Source organism: Pocillopora damicornis, chromosome 10, assembly GCF_964200805.1.
Source record: "Pocillopora damicornis chromosome 10, jaPocDami1.2, whole genome shotgun sequence".
In the NCBI taxonomy this organism is placed as follows: Eukaryota; Metazoa; Cnidaria; class Anthozoa; order Scleractinia; family Pocilloporidae; genus Pocillopora; species Pocillopora damicornis.
The window spans coordinates 15,992,898-16,010,749 of record NC_142679.1 but is presented as its reverse complement, the minus strand read 5'-3'; the positions used below and the strand labels follow the sequence as shown (position 1 = coordinate 16,010,749).

Sequence of the window (17,852 nt, the reverse complement as noted above, 5' to 3'; positions counted from 1 at the left end):
TGATTTTGTTTCGTAGTTTTTCGTTTTAGCTTTGTTACATGACAAAGATGTTAATCTCAAAAACAACGGTCCAGATTTAACGCCTCGAGTTTAACACTCTAACTCCTAAGATCTGATTACTAATTCTCCCCTCTAGCTACTACACACTTCCATGTAAATCAGCTACGAGAATTTGGCGTTAGATCAAGATAAAACTTCCACCTGATAAGTTTGGGTATTCTCCTTACCTGTTTGCTGGATAATGTAAGGATATTATAGGGAGAAGTTACATATGAATCAATTCTTGGAGTTGAAGGGTTACGGTAGCCTCCTGTCTCCCAACCCATTTACCACATTAGCCGCAAATCGGTTTTCTTATTTTCGTGTTTTTGACTCTGCCTTTTAGTTTTGAAAAAGCAGACACACACCGGTTTGAAGTACCTAGAATGCTTTTGGAGGAACCTCAACAATTAGAAGCCTATATCCTGAAGACGAAGGACAAGTATGTAATTTTTTTTTTTGAGTGTGATGGAGAAAGTCATTTTTATTTTCAATTGAAGCAAATTTACCTCACAAACAAAATTTGTGAAAACGTGCTTCTGGCCTGTAGAGCAGGCGTAATTTTGGCGTGCGAGCGCTCAGAATTTTCTTGGTGAAAACTATAGCTACCATCGTTGATTTTTACGGCTGCAGAAGGCTGGGGAGAGATAGAAATTTATATTAAGGTTGGGAAGGGGTGCGGATCGAGTAAACGGACGAGAAAACGGTTGCGAGTTTGTAACATTAGAAACTTGCCCGACCAAGACGCCTGCACTGCAGGCTAACCTGTTTCGAGCAGGATCGACTTTAGAGGCAATTTTCTCGTTGTTGGCTCAATGACTTTGCACCAAACGAAGGCGTTCACTTGTCGTGTTCACCAAACCTTTTTTTCAGGGAGTTGCGTAAATGGTGGGCGCAGTACATGGAGAGCACAAGTGAAATGGAAACAGCGCTTCAGTTCTATGAAGCTGCACGTGACAACTTGTCACTGGTTAGAGTCTACTGTTACTGCGGCAACCTAGAAAAGGTACAGAAACACTTGTTGTGAAGTAAGAGTGTCTTACGAATTTCGGAGCAATTTTCGTTTGGTCCAGGAAACTGGAGCCAGCTTCTTAACCAATGAAATGCAAAACTGAAACCAATCACGTCTTGGTCACTCGCGTTTTTCCGTGCTTCAAGCAGGTTGCCTATTTTCGCTTTGAGTTCCCATTGGTTAATGATGATGTCAACTCTTGTTTTGAGGACCCTTCTGTAAACCACTTCGTGACGTTGGCATCCTCATTAAAGATTACTATTATTATTATTGATTGCTAGTTGGGATCACTGTGGTTTGGTTTCTCCACACTCATTTGAAAAATGCTCCAAATGACCAATTCTGGTAAACAAGAATTTTTTGCTTAAGGGAAACCGTGACCGATTTGTAATTTGTTTTCCGTCCTTAAAAACTATCGTTTAGTATTTAATTAGTAGTTTGTTAGAGAAGATGAGCGCCACAGAGGCAAGAATAAACCAATAGGAAACTAAGATCATTAAGGATGGAGAATATTGACGCAGATTTCTAAGCAAATATTGTGATGTGACTCCTTTGACCGGTGGAAAGAATTGCCGGAGCCGTCACTCTATGTACGTATGTTTTCCCGCGTTGACGCCAGTTACATGGTGGGTTTGGGATTTTGATTGGCTAAGTGGCTTAAAGCGTAACCAATCGTCGTTTGGTGTTGGCAACTTTTCCTGCAGTTTTTGGAAGGAGCGATGTCTCATTTTAGGATGGGTCTTATATGTGTGCAGCCATGTATCAAAGTATCATTAATCACAAATATTTAACACTAACACCAAGATACCTCTCCCCAGGCTGCGGAAATCTGCAACGAAACAGGCGACAGAGCGGCGTCGTATCATCTTGCAAGACAATTCGAAAACCAGGTTAGTGGAAGCTGATAAGAGTCAAAATATCTAAACTGAAAACTTGAAAGTATCTTAATCACCAAGAAAAAGATATTTAGAGATTGTAATATCTGATTTATTATTTTCTTTTCAGGAGAAAATTAAGGAGGCTATCCACTTCTACACGCGTGCTCAGTGCTATAGCAACGCGATACGACTTGCGAAGGTGACACTTTTAAAACGTCTTGTAGATGACAAAAAAAGGGATTGAAATAAATTGACCACGACATGTTTGAACACTTAGGGACGAGTCATATTGTTCGCTAGGGGGAGATTTTTTTTTTTGGGGGGGGGGAGGTTTTAGGAGGAACGGAGGGGGGATGAGTCGTCGCCAACAGAATATCAAGGTGGGGACTATAGAAAATTAACTGTTAGTGAGGGGGGGGGGTAAATTTTATCGTGACACAACCAAATTCTCCGCTCCCCCCAACCCCCCAATCCCAGACGATGAACAATGACCGGTCCCCAAGAGGCAACTATTCTGTTAATGCCTCAGTGACTCCGCAACAAAGAGAGATGACCAGTTGTAATGGCGAACGGTTGACTCATGCTCATTTAATTTTTCAGGAACATGGAATGGATAATGAACTGATGAATCTGGCGCTACTTAGCTCTCCGCAAGACATGCTGGATGTAGCAAGGTTAGATATATAGTTTTATCAGAGATACATCTCAGAACCTTGGACTGTAGCAGCTTCTTTAGCGGGCGCTTTTTGTGCTGTTCGCCCCCAGTCTCCTCCGAGCCTTGATTGGTCTTTTTACGCAATACGCTCCCTCTCTCTCTCCCTCCCGTGTTGCGTGACGGCAAAGGATGCTGTTTGTTATCAGAAGTCCCTTCTTCAGTTCTATAGCGAAGCTATAACCTCGATTTTCGCAAGGTTCTAAAACTGAAACAAGGATTTTGTCACAGATTGGTGATGCCAAATCTGCATGCACTAGCTATTTGGTTCGAATCTCGACAAGTTTCACTTTCGCAAATTCTCCTTCTGACAGAACATACTAGAATGTTCACGGAAGTAGCTTAAAGTAATTCCACGCTTGCACACGGTTTCCTGGTTGAATATCCAGCGGCGGAATATCCATTGACAACTTTGACGGAGCATTAAGAAGAATTTTAATTAAAATTACCCTTTTACTGCCGGGTTAAAATATAAATTTTTTTCGAAAGTTGTCCCGAAGAATAGATGAGAGCGGAAAAAATTACTGTTCGTAAAATTGTAGCAAAGCGAATTTTTGATACTCGAACCTTTAGGCTATAGGCCCTGCACGCTTCCACTGCGCCGCTCTGCTAAACATATTTACAATTGCCTGTCTGACGTAAAAATGCTTCCTGTTTTGCCACCCGCAATTTCTAAGAACGTGAATGAAATTATTTCACACGTTAACCAAAGTATCTGTCAGTGGTTTGCCCGCTTTCTTATAAGTGTGCCCAGCTTTCGTTCCATTTCAGTGCATTTTCGGGACAAAAAGAATATGAAAGGTTATGGAGAGATCACAAGGTCGTTCTGCTGTTATGACAATTTTGTTATGTAGATTTACTGTGATATAAATATTTTTCATGGTGAAGAAAAGCTTTATATTGGCATGAGCAAAATCGAGCTCTTAGGGTTACTAGGATAGACAACAGCGCACTTTCTGTCGCTGATTCTCGCGGAAGCTTACTATGTCTCCATGGAGCTCAGTTTTTTCCTCTTCCGTCAAGTTCGTTTCACTTTCTAGGTCTACGACGCACTGACGGTTAACATTTTAATGTCATCCAATTTTGTCTATGTTTTTTTAAACGACAAAAATGGGAATTTTGATGAGTGAATCATTCCAAAGCTTTTTATATTGCAAAGTGCCGCTTAGTTCCTGCTTCACGCTGTTAAATGTTACATATTCATCAGTAGAGGTCTCGAATAATCGTTTTCTAGGTGTAGGAGAAAAAGAATGAAAAGGAAAGTTCAGTTTTATTCAAATTCTGTCTTGTTTTGGTTTTTTTACCACGACTCTCAGAAAGCTAACAACGACATGGAACATGTACTTGTAAAAGGAAAAAATTATTATGTGTTTTGGACAAAACTACTAGCAGAGCGAGGTTTTGATCCTCGGACCTCTGGGTTATGGGCCCAGCACGCTTCCACTGCGCCACTCTGCTGCGGTCGCGAAATTACAGCAAATTTTGTGTATTTAATGTGACGTTGTGATGAAAGAGATCGTAATGTTGCATCATCCTCTGTTTGCATATTTTATGCGGTAATGCTATTATCACGTGAATTGTCAGCGGAAGGAAATAAATTAAGATTAATACTGTTTTGCATATTAATTAAAGTTCCTTGTGAGTGGAAGAGTTTAAGATTAAAAAAATAATAATTCGCGTTGCGGAATCATTATAGTTAAGTTTACTACAGTGGTTTACTGTTGACGCGTTTAATTCTTTCGAGAAAGGTCTGGGGCCTGCATTTTTTTAGCTGAAATTTTGTTCTGAATTTTTTCTCTATTTACAGATACTATGAGAACCATCCCAACATGCAAGATAAGGCAGTCATGCTATATCACAAGGTACTGTTTATCTAAAAAAATGTTGCCTCTTAAAGCATTTAAACCAGGATAAACGTTAACAAACGTTTTGAAAAAAATCTTTCAGGCTTGAGATAAAACGGCTTTTTCAAAACAATCTAAGTTATAGGGAATATTGTTGTAGGAAACTGTGTATTTCCTCTTTTTTGCAAGAACGAAGATAAAGGTATAATTTTTGTCCTTTTTGCGTTCTTGACGGCCCTCAGTTTGAGTATAATTTTCTCACAACTTTTGTTGTATTGGACGAAAGTTTTCCCATACTTACTGTATATCAGAAAAGCTTTGATATCTATTGTGATTGACAAGCGTGCTTTTCGCAAAATTGGTCGGTCGTAGCAATATAGTTTCTTGATGTCATGACTTTCGATCGCTTTCTTTTTTAGGGCGGAAATGTCACCAAAGCGTTGGATCTGTGCTTTGCAACTCAGCAGTTTGCGGCGCTACAAGTGATAGCTGAAGACCTCGACGAGACTACGGACCCTCAGATGCTTGACAAATGCTCCAAGTTCTTTTTGGAACATGAACAGTACGACAAAGCTGTTGAATTGTTGGTTGTTGGCAAACAGGTAATGCAGCACAGCCTTCGATATTCGGTGTGTCAGTCTTTTATCGCGTTGCGTGATACGTCTTAAAGCGCTTTCTGATTGAGTGTCGTTGAACCAAAACCAAAGCGATGATAACAGCCAATCATAGCAAGGAAAATATCACCAGGAGCCAATGAGGACTCGTAGGAAAAACAAACTAACTGAAGCGCGGGAAAACGCAAGTGACCAGATCGCTATTGGTTCTAGTTTTTAATCTGATTGGTTAGGAAAGTGGCGCAAGTTTTCTGGACCAATCACATACGAGTAAAGCAAGAACAAAGCAATCCTACAATACCTTCGACAACTGAAAACTGCTCTAAAGTTACAATGAGAAAAATTTACCGCCAAAATGGCCCTAAACACTCGTCTTTTCGAATCTTAAGGAAAAAAAGGCATTGTCGCTTTAAAAAAGGAAAGAATTGATATTGGTCTCTTTTTGTCAGTTCTCAGAGGCGTTAGATCTGTGCATGAATCATAACGTTACAATCACAGAGGAGCTGGCAGAGAAGATGACGCTTCCTAAGGGCTCCGATCCGGAAATCAGAAACAAACTCTTGGAGAGGATCGCTGACTGCTGCATGCATCAGAGATCATACCACTTAGCCACCAAGAAGTACACTCAAGCTGGCAACAAAATCAAGGTCAGTGGGCAGAAACAAAGGGGACTTGACTTGTTAAAGCAACACCTTTTCGGAGACAAAGCTAAGGTCTTGAATTTTCGCCGCCTGAATCGATAAGGAAATGCTGTGTGAATTTAGAACGAACTAGCTGGTTGTCCCACCAAACGAAGTTGGAAGAATTGGACTTGCCCTTTCCCTGGCCCTGTTTGCTTCGGAGGTCTTTAATATGCCCTTAATGTATTTTGCAACCATTCTTTTTATCGCAATTAGTTAGGTTGGGTGGCTGAATCGGAGTGGTAAATTTTTTTTTTGGAGGGGGGGGTTGGGGGAAAGAATGGGGTCCAGGTGGGGGTGTTGTTTTTTTTTTCATAACGGAATTTTCATGTGGTCGTGAAGAAAGATCGTGAGAGTAACGCAGAAAATTTGTCATAGGACACTGTGCAAGATTATCACTGAATATGAGTAGCTTGAAACTTACAATGACTTTTCTTTCGTCCTAGGCGATGAAATCTCTCTTAAAATCCGGCGACACAGAGAAAATCATCTTCTTTGCTGGTGTCTCCAGACAGAAGGAAATTTACGTAATGGCTGCCAACTATCTCCAGTCTCTAGACTGGCGCAAAGATCCCGAGATCATGAAGAACATTATAGCTTTCTACACCAAAGGCCGAGCGCTCGATTCGCTGGCAAGTTTTTACGACGCCTGTGCGCAGGTATGTTTATCGTGTTGTTCTCTTTTGTTGTCATTGCCTCAGTACTCGCCTTAATTTTTTTTCCTTTTGACTCTGTCAGTCGCTGTACAAAAATGTTCATTCTTACAACATACGCTCTGTTACCCTCAATAGTTTTTACGTAAAGCCCTCAAAACTTGAAATAAGATCGAGAATTGGTGCTGTGGTATCGGTACTGTGGAATGAGATCCCATGCTACCCCCCAAAAAAGGAACATTCAAAGTCAAAATATAAAACACTGTTTTTGATGTAGATTTATTTATTGATGGACATAAGTGAAAAGTAAGAGGTAAAAAGAAAAAAAATGTGTAATGTAAGATTATTATTAAGATGATCATTTTACAGTACATCCCCTCATTCTTTCCCTCCTTTTTCAATTCTTAAATAATTTTTTATTTTTTTATTTTTTTTCTTGTTGTATCGTATTGTTTGTAATTAGATATTTATAGACTGGCTAGTGTACTTGTAGCGGTACCCTCTCTCCCCCGTTTCTCCCTGGGGGGAAGGGTATGGGTACACGTAGGCTATAAACTGGCCCGCGTAGACTAGTATTGGCTACCCACGGGCCTTAAAAAAATTGTAGATAATTCAGAAATAAAAGTATAATCAAGGACTGTTGTTTTACTTTGTTTTGCTTTAGGTGGAAATTGATGAGTATCAAAACTACGACAAAGCTCTCGGGGCACTTACAGAAGCGTATAAATGTATGGCGAAAGCCAAAACGAAAAACCCTACGGATCAAGAAGAGAAGGTGGCTGTCCTGAAACAAAGAATAGGTTTTCTAAAGAAATTTGTACAAGCAAGAAGGTGAGAACGTCGTGTCATATCCTATAAGGTGGAAAACACTCCTCATTTTGACCTTTTCTACCATCGTCAGGTTTGTTTTCATCTTACGATACGTCCTTCAAAGAGACGCATTGAAAAGTTATTTTAAGTTCTTTAAAATTGAACGTAGCGGCGTGGCGGGCTGGGGATAATCACCCTTCTCCCCTCTCACTCTCGATCAGTGTGGCTACTTTGTTCTCTTTGTCTTCTCAGATAAGCACAATAAACTGTCTCTTCTCTGTACTGGTTAGCAAGGACGTTAAAGAGCCTACGCACTTCTCGCAAAGTGTAGGGAACGTAGCTCCGGTGTTGTAGTCAGGCCTTGTTTTCAAAATTGGGATACCTGGAAGATTTTCCTCTTAAAGTCTTGTAAAGCTCATCAGAGCATTGTAGTGTTTGTTCTTGCTGACGACTTTCTATGTTTAGATATTCAATCACAACATGTCGATAATCGTTTTGATTAATTTATTGTTGTATGATTCTGGTTTCAAATTGTGATGTTGTAGATCATACGACGAGGACCCAGAAGAGGCAATTAAACAGTGTCACATTCTACTTGAGGAGCCGGATCTGGAATCAGCTGTACGTGTAGGAGACGTATATGGGATAATTATAGAACACTACGCAAGACAGCAAAACTATACTAAGGTAAGTACCACTTTGAAGAGCGTCTTTTGAAAAGTGAGGTGTGTTTTCGGTGATTGTTTTCACCAGACAGTTGTGGACGAAAGACCAAGTCAGGAATGAAGACAGGTCTGTTTTCAAACGAAACTGGAGTGAACATTACCTCATTTCCACTTTAAATCTCTTCAGCGTTCCCAAGTTGCGTCTGTTTTTGTCATCTTGGCGTATAGAGAAATATTTTGGTGACTGCGTTAGCAGCTGAAGTTGCAAATTTGGCGACCTGTGTTTGACGGTCGTGATGCAAGCTGTAAAGTTATGTTTGCGATCTTAAGTTAAACTGAGATAAACATTTGCATAAAACATTATTGAATGCTCTGTCGTTTTAGTTGGTAAACAGATTCTTTCCTCTTAGTCGTCGAGTATCAAGCCATGAGATATCTCCATAAACAATTTCTAGCCTATTTTTCTGTGGAACTGAATTTTTCTTTATGACGACCAAATTATGTGTTAAAGTCGCCTAGAGGTGACTATGAGAAAAAGCGTGTTTTAACCCTATAACTCTTAGGGGTGACAATAGCATCTAATTTCTCCTTTCTCCTGAATCAAACATTAGGGTCATTAGAATAAAAGAAGAGATCACCTACTAAAGAAGATCTAGATTGTTAAACAAATCCTCTTTATCAGAATGTTTGGAAATTTATAGAGAACAGTATGGAGAATATGCATACTGATGTTAGGGTGTAAAGGGTTTCATTACGTCAACCATTTTCTCGCGTTCTTTCTCCTTAGGCTTTCTCTGTGATGGAGGAGATGAGACGCCGTGTTCCCAACGTGAACATGGCTTACTACGTAAACATGAAGACTATAGAGGCGACCCACAAGGCAGTTGGAGCTCCTTTGATGCGAGGAATGGGCGCGGAACGAGACATCCGCGGGGAACTGGGCGAAGATGAAGGAGAGGAGGTTGAAGAAGAAGTAGAAGAGGATCTAATGAATGGACATGATGATTACTAGGTACCAGGCTGGAACGAGTAGAGAAGATAGGGCCTGGAATGAGCTTGAAAGTAACAGTGGTTGTCGCCGTCAGATAATATGTTTTGAAAGGAGGAACGACAACATTTTCTGCGCTGTGATGTAGCCGGGTAGGAAGACGCCGATACGACAATGCTGATGGATAAGAGGGTCTGAAGGAAGGAGTAACAGAACGGGTTAATAACTGCTTTATAGAATGGCTGCTGGAAGTCATTGTAACACGGACAACCCGATCTCATCCGAATGGCTTAGGATACGTTAAAGTAAGCGATAAAGAAAAGATATCACTGCAAGCCCTTGAAGTCCTTGTGAAGAGAGCAGTCGGAATGTGAGAAGTTACCCAACGTTAAATAATTCGTTGGTGTCAAATAATGGTGCGGTAGGAAATTTCAAAGTTTTGGGAGCTAAGAACAAAGCCAACTTTACTAAAGTCAGTCTTCAGTTCACTGATTTAAGGAGAAAGCACCCAACAACGACGATTTTTTATGTAGATATTTAGACCGATAGGTGTACATAATTGTAACTTAGTCAGACAAGGAAACTAGGTCAGAACCTCTGGCTTTGCAAATTGAGTTACCAACCTTGTTTTTTTCGAGTACCAGGACTGTTTGGACAACATAAGTACTTTCTAATTGTTGATTTTCTTTCTTAAAAAATAATATATGATATGGCAACTGCGTTAACTTTAAAGCAATTTAGTTAAAATACTCATAACAAAAAAAAATTATCTCTTTACTTAGCTGCCGATTTAAGTCACATGCGTTTCTTCTCACTTCATGATAGGAGTTATTTATTCATAAACAACAAATGTTCGTGTAAATATGTAAGAATAAAGAATATTAGTACTTCAAACTTTTGCCTTGTGGTTTTCGGTGAAATGGAACCCACGGTATGTTTAGAAGTATGAAGTTATGTTCTCTGTTTCGATTAATGCACAAGTGAATTAGCCGTCAATTCGGAGCTAGAATACGAGTTGTCCCTGTTTTTCGGCGGAGTCCGTCGCGTGGGTAAAACATTCTGTGAAAAAGGTGTTAACGCAGAGTTCCGCGCGGTGTACTATCATAAGTTTGTTATTTTCTCTGATTTTTTTTTTTTTCGACTTGAGCAACGGACCTCTCCGAAAAGCAAGGACTGTGCGTAGTCTTATTCAGAAATTTCAGTTGTGCTTCAGGCTAGTGGGTGAATAAAAAGGTCAGAAACAAACTTCTATTTGATTTATTTAACCCTCAAACTCCCTGGAAAGACCAACAAGGCATATATCCTTACAAAGGTTATAAGAAGGAGAAATATTAGCAAAGGGATTTGGTTGCAATTAACACTAATTTCTCAAAGCTACAATTATAGGATATGCGTAATGGACAGTTAGGAGAATTGCTCTTTAGACCCTGAGAGTGAAAGACTTTAATTAAAAACTCATTTTGGTAAATTTGGAACCTAGTCCCTAGGCTCTCTCTTCTTCTTGTCTCCTTGTGGAAAGAATAGAGAGCCTGGAAACGACGTCGAGTTCAGAAAGATAGCTATCACATTAGTAACAGTCCAGAAGATTTTCCTCGTGATGTCTAGCTGCCAAGAGAACGTCCTCTAGCAAAGAAACCGGATCAGATCTGAGCGCGTTGTCAGCGGCTTCACACGATAGAGCCACTGATGCTAGATCAGTTTCGAGTAAAACTTCCTTGAACTTCTCCAAACCAAACCCATTCCCCAGAGCTTCCTGAAAATCCCCCGATGTCTTGATCCATTGTTCGACGATGGAGTTATCTTGATTTGTTATGTGTTGTATAATACCTAACACTTCAAGAGATTTCTCGCAAACCATGTGGTCGCAATCACAAAGGGCTTCACTAAAAATCTTCAACGCCCCCATTTCGAAAAGAACCCGTAGGCATTCATCAACATCTTGTTTATTCAAACGTTCACCATCACACGTATTACGTGTATTCGTGCTTTCCTTGTTAGGTTTTAAACCAGTAATGTGACAGATAACTGCTTCCCAGAACTCAAACCCTCGTAATTTGACTTCCCAGTCAAAATCCTGACAAGCGCGGCAGATTCTTTGTGTCATTATTCCATACCTCGATGTTGTTTCTGCAGCTACCGATTGTTTTCCTACTTGTTTCGATTGGTCTCCGAGCTGTAAGTCCTGAATATCATCACATGTCGGACTTCCCTTGGTCGGTGATTGGTCTTTCACTCCCTTGCTGGAGCGAATGATTCGGACAGCAATGGGATGACGTTTTCTTGTCCACAAAGTTAAGCATTCCATAGCTCTACGACGTGGGAAGGCCTCTTCGTCTTCTACCAGAACCGTGGAGAGCTTCTCTAAGATGAGTTCCTGTTGAGAACGGAAGTAGCCACAAAATTTTGTAATCATTATTTATCGCCCGGAGGGAGGGGAGGGAAAGAGAGAGAGGGGATCAGAGTATTTTGGGGGAATCACGTGGTTCCCAGGGGATACAGAGCGGGGGGGGGGGGGGAGGGGGGAGAGAGTCAGTCGCCAACAGAGTATAAAGGGAGTAATATAGAAAATTGACTACCAATAAGGGGGGGTCACTAGAATACTACAGAGCCTTAGAAGGGAATCAGGTAAATTTTAATGTCACACAACAAAACTCCTCCGATCCCCCCAAAGGCGATAAATAATGAGGTCGCCGAGCCTCAAAATTGACTTAAAGAAATCACAAGAGTGTTTGTTTTTTCAATCGACGCTTGATGGATGTTCAAGAACGGCAGGATATGTCATCGACAAAAATTTACTACTGACACTTACACATACTATCAATTTCCCCAGATAAGTAACGCTAGGTATTGAAGCCGGAAAATACCTCTGATAGTTGACTATTTTGAAGAAGAGATGTCCACAACTTTGATCGACAGACCAGGGAACCAGTGACAAGGAGAGCGGAGGCACGGGCGTAGCTGTCACTGTCATTTACAGTATTCCACACTGTCGCAGGGATATTGTGAAAACAGAGGAACTCCTCAATTAAATCTGAGGAAAAAAAACTATCGGTTCTTAAAACAAGTGCAGGTTTCTTTTTGCACGAAGGGGAGGGGGGTTGTTCATATAAGAGATTTACCACCCTCAGGTCCACCCTCAGGTCCACCCTCACAAACTAGCTCGTCCCAGTCTTCCTCTATTTTCCACACGCGTCGAGTCGAGTGAGATTGGTACTACAACTTCCTTGAGAGATAAAACAAAGTTATAAGTCAAAGAAAACTAGAAACACTCGCCGATGAGAAAAAAAAGTTTTGGAATTTACGTTCTCTTTAAAGTATGAAGGCAAGGGCATTTGCAAAGTTTTTTATTCCACTTCCATGTTACCGATGCCGCGGTGTCTTGCCTCGTTCCAGTGCATGCATGTAGGACTTACCTTGGTCTAACTGCACTAGATCAGCAACGAACTCCAACGTAGAATCTCTTACTTCCCAACTCGAGTCTCGCAATCTTCGATAAAGCATGAAAGCAAGCTTTTCACGGTTTGATGTTTTGGTGTTAGAATTCTGCAGATGATGGTCAAGCCTTGCTCGTTTCTCACCAAGGATCTCGCTGTCTGTTTGTATGTCGCTGTTGTTGAAAAGCTTGGTTATGTATGTTGGCTTGGCGGCGCCAAACACCTTTCCGAGTGTTTTCAAGGAAGTAGATGTCACCTTAAAAACCAACAAACAAATAATGACTCATAAGGATTTTCAAGGAGACATCACACTATGTTCTTGATGACCGAGTGGGCCCAATGCGCTTAGTCCATACGTTTTGACCGAGAGCCAAATAATTTTCGCCCGACCAAACTGAGTCAATCAAGAACTTATCATACGACCACCAGGTGTTGAAAATTTCGAAAACTCTGTTTCAAATTAGATAGGATGAGAAAGACGTGTCGGATGCACGCGGGAAGACCACAAAAAAGATTCCACAATAAAAAAAAAATTTCTTTATTTTTTCAAGTCAGAACAAGAAACTCGAAATTCATCGAAAAGTTCAACTTCTTTTTATCATTTCAATGATCTTCTTTTTGCAACAAAGCCGTGCGAGTAAAGTCCAGACGCCTTTTTCCAGAGAAGCTAATGTCAATCCGTCCGGCTCTACACACGTCTACTTCAATGTAGTTTTCTATAGGATTGCGCGCGCAGGGCCGAACGTGTCATATGATAATTCAACGGCCTTATGTCTCATACAAGCAATACAGCGACCGAAAGGTCGACCCAAAAGCAGCATTTGTTCTCTGGGGCTCTCCGTAGAAAACGTACCAATCGATTAGCAGAAACAAAGTATTTACAGCTTGGCTCTGACGAAGGGCTAACGCTCGAAACGAAAGTTTTTAAAACTCTTTACGGTGGCCAATTTGCACTATAAACTCAGATGATAAAACAAATCATCTACTTACAGCTTCACTTGTTTCGGAACTTTCGATAAGTTGTAACAACGCCTCAACAACATCGTCAAACAGCTGGTAAACAATGAAGAATTCTGTGCCTTCAAGAATGTCTAAAAAACAGTAGAATGGACAGATAGTGGTAAGTTTTCAGCCGAACACGAAAAAAGAAAAAAAAAAAAAACTCAGAACACATCACTACTTTGGACTGTAGACTGCACTTTTCATCAGTTTACCGGCGTAAAAACCCAAGCGCGACCTTTGTCGAACTCGATAAAGAGAGTGGCGAAGGGCTCATAAATGACGCGTGATTAGGCCCAGAATTAATACGGAAAGCGGGAATTTTACAGAAAGGCGAGGGAAGGTGAGATTTGAAAGTTTCCCTTTTAAATTCGTGACTCCTGAAAGATTTATCTAAAGTGCACGTGACGCATTAATTTTTCTAAAACTCGTGTGTGAAACGGGATCAAGACCGCCCCGCCCCTCCTTGCTACCTTAAATAAAGCTTCATAAAGGAACAGGCCAAAAGCAAGTAATTTGCAAGCTGTTGATCGTTCTTCACGGTACACTTAAACCTTACATGTGTTGATTACCTTTTGATTTTTGCACTTCAGCAAAACTTACGATGAACTCCAGTAAGGCTTTGAGAACTCTCTGATTGCCATGAAACTTCACAGCTGAATGGTCGCTCGGACTGATGCAGTTGAGAAGGAGGTTTATACTGAGCTTTAGCCAGTGTAACACTTGGGAAATATGTCTTGAGGAGGCCTTTCATAAGTAAAAAGAGTAAACAAAGAATAAAATCAAATGCATAGAAAAGTTACGAGACAACCTCTCTGACCCACAAAAATAAGACAGTTATTACTCTGAAACTAACAAATATGATCAAATACCCGTGGTATGAAATGGAAAAGGTTCCTCTTTTTAAGGTTCAAATTCTAATTTAAAAAAACAAGCCTTTGTTTATGCGCAAATGGTTTAATTAGGCAGCATAATTGAAATTTATAAGTACAGTACAAAAACGCACTCCATTACAACCCCTGTAGAATAGTTACCTGCTGCATCAGCTGTTGGGCTGCAGCTAGTCCTTGACAAACAACTTGAGTGGTGGAAGAACTCCCTTTGATCCAAGGAAGCACTGTATGTTGCAACTGTTGCTGTTTTAAGTAAAGAATAGTAGATATAAGATTGTCACTAGATGATTTGTGGCAATATGTCAGAGAAAAATCAATTTCTTCCCAAAACAGTGGATTAACTTATTTGATCTAATGAGAGTGACACGCATCTAATTTCTCTTCACAATATCACCCTGAATTACACATATAGGTCAGGAGAATAAAGGTAATGATGAGCAACTTAAGAAGCTCTTGATTGATGAACAAATTCTCCTTGTCAGCACCTAGGAAATGTACAGGAAACAGAATGGAGAATATGCATACTGATGTCTAGGTATAAAGGGGTTAAAGCTAGCCAGGAGAAACCCTGCTTATAACTGAAGAGCTCAGCTTCATGTCACAAGGTAAAATGCTTTTTTTTTAAATGGTACTTACTGAGAGAGACATTTTTTCCCTAGGCCCTGAGAAAACAACATGGAGTAACAAAAAAGTGTAGTCTATTTGGAAATGCATTTAAGATATAATAAGCGCTATCCAAAAGTGTGACAATTTTCAAACCTTAGCAAAGGATCTTTTCTGATGGTCTAAGGACAGCAGTCCATCAACAAGATCAGTGTTGGTGTGATCTTTTCCATTGGCACAACAGCCATTCTGGGATTCATCAATGTTCGAAGACGTCTGAGTAAGGACAAGATCAAGAGGTAACTCTACCAAACCAAACAGTACTTCCAACCAGTGAAGTGGAAAATCTCTAAGACAAAACCCATCAAGATAAGTATGAGGAGAGAATTATAAGTTGAGCAACTCACACAAGGTTACTTCACAGATTAAATACTGAAGAACATACATAAGAATATGACTTCCAGTGTGTACCTGGAACATTCTTGACAAGGGCCTAAACCAGCTACCAGCTCAAGCCCTGTAGTAATGAGACCTCTCTTAAAAAGATCCACACATGACCCAAGAAGGACTTCTGATGCTGTTGTGACTGTATTTTCCATGGTGGTAAGATTATGCCAATCCACTGGACATGTGCTAAAAACATATGGACATGTTAGGGACAGGACAGAAATTAAGCTCAAACAAGTAAAACAGAACCAATTTGAACTCCACAAGCCAAACAAAGCAATTACCAGTTCTTCAATGATGAGGAGTATGATAATACTGATATGTGCTGTTGGGTGGATTTGGTTGGTCAAAAGGAGAATGATGCAGGACAATAAAAATATCTTCTAGGAGGCGATGGAAAAGTAAAAATTGTCATAATTTATGCTCTTGGCTACTTCTGGCTGGTTTAGGAGCTAAGAGGCATAATTCAGAGGCATAATTCACTTATTCCCTAGTTAATGGATAGATAAGTGTAAAGGTGGAGTCTGTAATCGAGCCTATTGGCCCACCCTGCCAGAGCTAGGATTATATTTACTCCCCCCTGAATGGGATGTTAGTCTATCGCATAGATACATGCTAGCATATTACAAAGAGCTAATTAACTCTCCCCCTGGATGAGATGCTAGTCCATTGCATAGATAGATACAAGCATATTTCAAACAGGCAATTGACATAACTGTCACATATTTCACCATGATTGTTTACCTGTTTTTTGATATCTCGCATATCATATCAACAAGTTTCTGGCATACCCCCAAATCTCCCACTTGTAATAAATTCAAACAATCCATAAACAGTTTGTTTTGTTGAAGAACCTTTTGTCCATGGACAGAGTTCTCATATAACAAGATTCTTGTAACTTCAATAGCAGCAATTTCTGAGGTTGTTGAAGGTGAAATGTCTGGAATAAGCATCAATTTAATCTTGTCGATGATAATTTTGAGTTGATCACTGCAGTCCATGAAGCTGTCTTGTGTGTGAGGCTGTTGGTCTGCTATCCATTCACTCTCCTTAATAATAAACTTTACTAAGAATTTTCTGGCTGAACTTGCCACAAACATGCTTCTGTCAGAAATACAGTCTAATGCATGTATCACAGAACCTAAATAAATCCAACAAACAACTGACAGTTATCATCTGACAGACAATTATTGACAAATAGAAATCCCATACCACAAGTATCTAACTCCCATATCTATCTTATAACTGTCCTTATTTCTCTATTCAAACTCTAAGACTTTGTTCACATTACAGAATATTTTTATTTTCATTGATTCCCATCATCCTTTACACCCTTAGATCATTATGCATATTCCCTATACTGCTCTCTTCACATTTCCCAAGCTGCTGACAAGGAGAATTTGTTTAACAATCAAGAACTTCTTTACTTGGTGGTCATTTCCTTTATTGCAGGGAGAAATAAGATGCTACAGCTAGTCACTCTTAGGGATCAAAGGGTCAATTCATTTTTTTTCCTCAAAAAAAAAAAAAAAGAAAAAACTCTTACCAGAAAGGTCAGGAGAACTTGATATCCTTTTCCTTAATCTTTGGTTACCAAACATTTATATACAGCCTGAAAGCAGGTTCTCATGTGGCTCTGTAGCAAGAGAGGCAAATCCTCAAGATACAAGCCAATCAAGAACCCTTACCCCATTATTCTTTGGCCAATTATAGACCCCATCTTACTCACTTTTGGTAATATGGTAACTTTTTAACTGCAAATCTTTCCATTTTTAAATTTTTACTAATTAGAATTTTCTTATCCCCCAAATCCTAAAAATGCGCGACCCTATTCTAGTCACTGCATTAAAAATATAATCCCATTATAGTCTGTCCAGCTGTGAAAATGCCACCCCATCCATTATTATATTAGCCTAGCTATCAGTTGGAAGTACTCCCCCAGGAGCAAATTCACTGTTTGGGTGTGACGCCTCCTTCCTATCAATTATAATCATATTTTCACCTGAATCTTTAAGCCAGAACATTCCATCTGTGTGCTCTGTGAGAGAAATCAATGCCTGGAAATAGCCATTTCTCACAATTCCCTCATTCCACAAGTGAGGTTCATCCCTGGGCCTCATTAAAAGCCGTGAAACAATGTCTCCATCTTTGCTACATTTTAGAGAATGAAAGATCTCCGTTCTGGAAACAAGAAATCCCAATAATCTGAGAAAGAATGCTGTTGATTCAGGATTGGTGAAAACATGATCTTTTGACATGAACTCCACCGTTCCACACTGCATGAGATTTTGAAGTTGGTGTTCATTTTGGCACACACATTTTAACCATTCAAGTATTCTTTCTAAGCTTGTGTCATCTATCACTCCATCGGCGTTGTCTACGAGTAAATTAAACAACGAAAGCAACAATTCCGTCCAAGTTTTCCTCCTCTCGATTCCAGCCATTTCGCGCGTGGTCCTTCGAGTAAGGAGGCCTCGAATGACAACTGAGAGACTGTAGGGAGGGGTGAGGAAGCTCATAGTTTTTTTAAATAATCGATGAAAAAAGTTAACCTATGGATTTTTTAAGCTGAAGGTTTTAC

The 17,852-nt window shown here is 40.0% G+C and overlaps 2 protein-coding genes and 1 non-coding gene across 4 annotated transcripts in view; 1 reads left to right on the top strand and 2 right to left on the bottom strand.

Moving 5' to 3' along the window:
• Positions 1 to 10,140, top strand: part of LOC113679307 (intraflagellar transport protein 140 homolog) — a 26,695-nt gene extending 16,555 nt beyond the window's left edge. Inside the window, exons 22-33 of the mRNA XM_089185855.1 lie at positions 386 to 481; positions 913 to 1,045; positions 1,870 to 1,941; positions 2,057 to 2,128; positions 2,530 to 2,603; positions 4,449 to 4,503; positions 4,905 to 5,087; positions 5,549 to 5,746; positions 6,226 to 6,438; positions 7,097 to 7,263; positions 7,788 to 7,929; positions 8,695 to 10,140. Coding sequence (XP_089041981.1) covers positions 386 to 481; positions 913 to 1,045; positions 1,870 to 1,941; positions 2,057 to 2,128; positions 2,530 to 2,603; positions 4,449 to 4,503; positions 4,905 to 5,087; positions 5,549 to 5,746; positions 6,226 to 6,438; positions 7,097 to 7,263; positions 7,788 to 7,929; positions 8,695 to 8,919 — 1,630 coding nt within the window. The 3' untranslated portion in view covers positions 8,920 to 10,140. The remainder of the gene's footprint in view (positions 1 to 385; positions 482 to 912; positions 1,046 to 1,869; positions 1,942 to 2,056; positions 2,129 to 2,529; positions 2,604 to 4,448; positions 4,504 to 4,904; positions 5,088 to 5,548; positions 5,747 to 6,225; positions 6,439 to 7,096; positions 7,264 to 7,787; positions 7,930 to 8,694) is intronic.
• Positions 4,028 to 4,099, bottom strand: Trnam-cau (transfer RNA methionine (anticodon CAU)). The gene has a single exon. It is a non-coding gene; the product is annotated as a tRNA-Met (tRNA).
• Positions 10,138 to 17,751, bottom strand: LOC113679305 (integrator complex assembly factor BRAT1). 2 transcript variants are annotated; one of them, XM_027196262.2, is made up of 10 exons: positions 17,274 to 17,751; positions 16,016 to 16,412; positions 15,296 to 15,457; positions 14,981 to 15,173; positions 14,363 to 14,464; positions 13,901 to 14,075; positions 13,320 to 13,420; positions 12,309 to 12,585; positions 11,760 to 11,926; positions 10,138 to 11,269 (listed from the first exon to the last, which is right to left on the bottom strand). In XM_027196262.2, exons 1-10 carry the CDS (start codon positions 17,713 to 17,715, stop codon positions 10,463 to 10,465), a joined length of 2,823 nt encoding a protein of 940 aa, XP_027052063.2. In that variant the 5' UTR covers positions 17,716 to 17,751; the 3' UTR covers positions 10,138 to 10,462. The 2 variants fall into 2 exon arrangements, with proteins under 2 accessions (XP_027052063.2, XP_089041982.1); XM_089185856.1 differs by having other exon boundaries at positions 14,363 to 14,458.
• Positions 17,752 to 17,852: the final 101 nt, after the last annotated feature.

Bases quoted from the DNA above. Each gene is read 5' to 3' on its own strand.
- LOC113679305 (XM_027196262.2), bottom strand. From the start codon at position 17,715: ATGGCTGGAATCGAGAGGAGGAAAACTTGGACGGAATTGTTGCTTTCG. The intron at 14,465-14,980 runs GTTTGAAAATTG...TACTTAAAACAG, and splicing joins AGAAAAGATCCTTTGCTAAG to CAACAGTTGCAACATACAGT. The intron at 13,421-13,900 runs GTAATCAACACA...ACTGTTTTTTAG, and splicing joins TGAAGTGCAAAAATCAAAAG to ACATTCTTGAAGGCACAGAA.